Genomic DNA, 5,237 nt, shown 5'->3' with positions numbered 1-5,237 from the left:
TACCTTAAGATATACTCTTATATTACATCCATGGAAATTGCCAGTTGGTTAATTCATAAGTATAACATAATGATTATACTTAGGTGTCTCAAATATTAAATACCCACTCTTATATTTTCTTCTCTTTTTCAGTTTCTCTGAAAGAGCATATAGTCTAAAAATTATAAGCCAGTTAATAACTTTAGAATTCAGGTTCTTTCATACTACAGTCAAATCCATCCAAAAATAAGCAGAGTCTTATAGTTAAGTCATTTATAAAGCTAGGAATTATGGCCTGCATTTCAAAAAAATTGTTACATACATAGAAACTGCTAAAAAACCTAAACTACTAAAGAAGCCTCAACTGTACACTTTTATGTATTTACTATATGCCATCAACATAAAGGATGTTGTACCTATGAAAAAACTGAGGCCCAGCAAAGGGGCAGTAACTTGTCAGAGACCACACAGGTATTTTATGGCAAAGCCAGGACTGGAATCCAAGTTTCCTAACTCCCAACCCAATGATCTCTACATTGACTATGCTACTGCTTTCTTTGATCATATATTTTATCACCAGGATTAATTCATTCTATAAATACTTACAGATGATTACCAACTACATGCAAGGCACTCTTCTGAGCACTGAGGATAAATAAACAAAACATAAAAATTCCCATCCTCATAAAAAGATTATGAAGTAAAAATATATTAATAATAACAAGAAAATGTCCTCTGAAACAAAAAATATACCATTAGGCTACATTAAACTGGTGTGAGAGCTGGAAAACTCATGCAGGTAAAAGGAAGGAACAAGAACAGGCCTACACAAAGATTAACCTGCAGACTAGACTGAAGTTTCCAAACAGGAAATGGCAGATGAACGTAAGATTCCTTGCCCTTAACTGTTTCTACCCAGTTAGAAGGAACTGGAAGGAAAGCACACGGGCGGGAGAGTGGGGATGCTGAAGACATACGGAAGAAAGTGAACAAAAAGGAATGGAGTTATAGTCCATCTTGGGGGCGGGAGCTCCTTTTATACCTAAGCAGTCCTCTCAAAATGTAACTAGTCTTTTTTAAATGGAGGAGGGGGACTGGGATAAGGGATGACTACAAGTGGGGAAAAGGGACTTTCACTAAGAAATAAAAAGAAAAGTACAGAAAACCATCTATGCTAGAAGTCCTGGAATATCCTTGACTCTATTCTCTCGTCCAATCAAACACCAAGACCTATTAATTATATTAGGTCATTAAATAGGCAATGTCTAATTTCAAATCAGAAGTGTAGTTTATTATATCTCAAGCAAGAAACACTTCTCTGAAACACTGAATATTGCTGGCCACTTCCCCCTTACTGAAAACTCCTTTCTTTCAGTGCAGCAGCATCACTCTTTACACCCCTCTACTCCCCAAATACTATATATATTTCTGTAAATAAGCTCAAGTGGGGAATCCGAGCAAAGGAAAAATAAGAGTTGGATAACAAAACTATAGATAGGATCAGTACATAAAAATACATTTAATTGGTCCTATAAAGCTGCTGGACATGAATAGCAAGTCTGACTCTAGGCTTATCAGGCCAATTCAAAGGAAAAAAAAAATCAGTTCAAGCACAGTGTCCACAAGATAAAAATAAATCAATTATTTATGAGAGTCGCTGCTTTTCCTGACATTGAAAACCAATAGAAACAATTTTCACAATTTGCCATCAGAAGACAATTGTGTAATGTTGCAGATAATGTTCTCATAAATATTCCATAGTAGTACTACAACAAATTCTACCTGGTTGCATTTTTCATAATATGCCTAACAACATAAATGTCAAGGTGTCATAGAGTAAAAGCAATTTTATGAAGTTCGAAATAGTGCAGTTTAACTTTATAGATTTCTAATAGTCTGGCTTAATCTAAGAGTATAATTTACAAGTCTAGAGAATGGCTAGGCTGTCTTTTAAGTCACTCTTCATAGATATTATTTCTCATTAACTTCTGATGAGATTTTTTGGGTGAGCCAACAATTCAAGGCTGCATTCCATGTTGAGATCATTTAAGTTCAGATACTTTGTGTTGTCAATTTAAGGGCAGATGGTAATCTGCCTTCCATTTTCATATCTTTCCTATTTTTTATAGCAAAGGTACTTGAAAGAGCTGTCCATGTTCAATGTCTTCATTTCCTCACTATACATTATCTCCTTAATCTATACAATCTGGATTCTGTCTCCCAGCATGCCAATGAAATCATTCTTAATAAAATCACTAAGAACTTCCATTTCTTAGACATTTAACATGTATCCCCAGACCCTTCTTTCTCCCTAAAATTCTCTCCCCAACTTCTCTGATAAAACTTTTTCAGAGCTCTACTTTTGCAACCCCTTAAATTTCTGTTTCCTCAAGATACTCTCCACCCTCAGCCCTCTGCTCTTCTTGCCCTACATTCTATCCCTGTATGATCTCATTTACCTTATGGACTCAATTACTACCTATAAGCATATGGTTCTAAAATCTATTCGTAGCCCTATCTCTCTGCCAGCTCCCAAACTGTACATCCAACTGTGTACCAAACATTCCCACGCTGTCACACAGGCACTTCAAATCCAACATATTCAAACCGGAAATCATCTTTCTTTTCTTCCCCATCCCAATCTGCTATTCCTCCAATATTTCCTGTCCAAATCAGAAATCTGGGCATCCTTCTAGACTCATACCTCTCTCCATTCCCTGTATCTAAACAGTCACTGGGCTGGGAGCAGTGGCTCATACCTGTAATCCCAGCACTCTGGGAGGCTAAGGCAAGAGGATCACTTGAGGCCAAGAGCTCAAAACCAGCCTGGGCAACATAGCAAGATCCCGTCTCTCCAAAAATTTTTTTTAAAAATTAGCCAGGTGTGGTGGTGTGCACCTGTAGTCCTAGCTACTTGGGAAGCTGAGGCAGGAGGATCACTTGAGCCCAGGAGCTCAAGGCTTCAGTCAACTATGATCATGCCACTGCACTCCAGCCTGGGTGACAGAGGAAGACCTCAAGCTCCAGGTATGTACCTTGCTATTTTAGCCCTCCATGCTTTCGCATATGCCTATCTTCTGCCTAGAATATACATGGTTTTAAAATGTACAGGTGGATTCTAAAGGTAGAAGTGACCAGGTTCAAACCCCTTCTCTAACACTGACTTAATCCCATCATACCACTGAAAGACCTAGTGCAAGTTATGTAAGTCTCAATTTTCTCATCTATAAAAATGAAATAACACTGTTCCCTACCACATATGTTGTTATGAGAATTTAAAAATGTGTAAAGTTACCACAGTGTGTTGCCGAAGTGCTCAATATATACAAATAGTGTAATATATTTATATTTATTTAGCTAACTCACATTAAAGCTTTAAGATTCAGCTAAAGCACTATATCTTCAAGAAAACCGGATGCCCTAGGTTGACGTGGATAATCCCCTCTTTAATTTTTATAACACTTAAAATATAGCTCTATAAAAAGTACTTATCAGACTGCACAATAATCACTTATTTTCTTGTCTGTTTTCCTTACCAGAGCTTACAAAGATAGAATCTTTTTCTACTTTGTGTTTCTCCAGTGCCTAATAGAGCCACTGACAGAGAGTGGATATACATAGTATCTTGTCATGGAATTAAATGAGTAGGCCATTTAAAATATGTCTGGTAGCCCTACGCTACATTGAATAACTTTAATCAGAACAGGACATTGGCATAGTCCGCCTGGTAGAATTCACCCCCCGGGCTCTAAGAGCAGTGATCTTGGTATAGAGACATAGTTGCTGAACCAAATACACAGTTTGGCAATAATTTTTTCCTGATTTCAGAATCAGGAAGCAACACAGACACAAATCATATATATTAATCTATGAATTGACTTTGGGGAACAGAATTACTTAAATTCTAAATTACACTAAAAATACCAAAACCCACTATTTCTCTGAGTAGATAAAAATTACTCAGCAGAAAATTTCCTACCCCTTAGTGGATTTCTATCACTAGTCAATTCTCAATAAGGAAGCCATGGAAACAATAAACACAAGTAACTCAGAATTAACTGGAAATAATCATCTCAGATATGAAAAACAATATACTTTTACAAACTATGCCAAGAGCCCTCAGCCAAGTTCAAAAGCCACAATTGTCATTTTACTAAAACTCAAATTTCAAAACTAGGAGCAAAAAAAGAGCAACTGCTTGAATTTGTCCTGTTTACCTCACAAAATGGTTAAGAATCAAGTGAGATAAGGTATGCAAGTGCTTTAAAAATCATAAAATCATATAAACATGGGTAACATGAGTTACCGCTATTAATGACTTCATTATATTTTCATCATCTAAGAATTTATTTTTTCCAAGAAAATCCAAATTTTGTTTAAACTAATATCTCATCTTACCTATTTTCTTTTTCTGTTGTCGACCAGCTGACTCTGTTATTGTTTCCTTCTTCTTTTCCACTGTAAACAACATAGTAACACAGTAAAAATTAACTATGCAATATTCTAAAGAAACAAAGGATAATTTATCACAGCTGAACCAATGGAAGAAGCTTACAAGAAAGTTACACACTGACTTTGATTATGATTGTGACCAGCCCATTCACACAACTACTGACAGTAAAAGGTAGACACAATATTCTAAGAATAAAACAGTAATTATAAGCATTATTAATCAAATATACCCATAAAGGATTGTATTAACACACAATCAGAATCAAAACTGAGATGATTATTTTAACTTGCATCAAAGCAGTTTTCAAATTCTACTCTTTCAGATACCTATGGTTAATTGTAGTTCCATTCTCATATTTACTACAAAAGTAGAAATTCACTCATTCATTCAATTATTAGCTGCCTAAGTAACAGGCACTATTCTAGGTAGATGAGAAAATATGACCTTTGTCTTCTAAAGAATAATCAGGGGGGATAATCAAATGACAATTATAGTAGGGTGGCAATACAGATGTATGCACAGGGTATGAAAATTTGGGGTCAAGAAAGCTAAAATTGAATTTTTTGATGTACTTCAATTAATATGATGATAGAGTAAGCTTTTTAAAAAGGAATAGTGTAATGCATTACTTTATATTTACTATCTTTAATCACCTGTGAATGGACTAGGATTAGGTATGTCAAAAATTACCTTTACTTAGTTTATTTGCATTATCTGTTCCCCATGTTATCTTAGTGTACTAATAGTGAACAGTACTGTGTAGGTTGGATCATTCTTAAAAGCTGCATTACTCTGGGAGGCCAAG

At 35.5% G+C, this 5,237-nt stretch overlaps 1 protein-coding gene across 1 annotated transcript in view; it reads right to left on the bottom strand.

Annotated features, from left to right (window-relative positions):
• TMCO1 (transmembrane and coiled-coil domains 1) overlaps positions 1-5,237 on the bottom strand; it is a 57,615-nt gene that overhangs the window by 34,298 nt on the left and 18,080 nt on the right. Inside the window, exon 3 of the mRNA XM_012639506.1 lies at positions 4,362-4,437. Coding sequence (XP_012494960.1) covers positions 4,362-4,437 — 76 coding nt within the window. The remainder of the gene's footprint in view (positions 1-4,361; positions 4,438-5,237) is intronic.

The sequence above is a fragment of the Propithecus coquereli genome, unplaced genomic scaffold (genome assembly GCF_000956105.1).
Source record: "Propithecus coquereli isolate 6110/MARCELLA unplaced genomic scaffold, Pcoq_1.0 Scaffold140, whole genome shotgun sequence".
In the NCBI taxonomy this organism is placed as follows: Eukaryota; Metazoa; Chordata; class Mammalia; order Primates; family Indriidae; genus Propithecus; species Propithecus coquereli.
The sequence above is the reverse complement of the archived record's forward strand: the minus strand, read 5'-3'. Positions and strand labels throughout refer to the sequence as shown.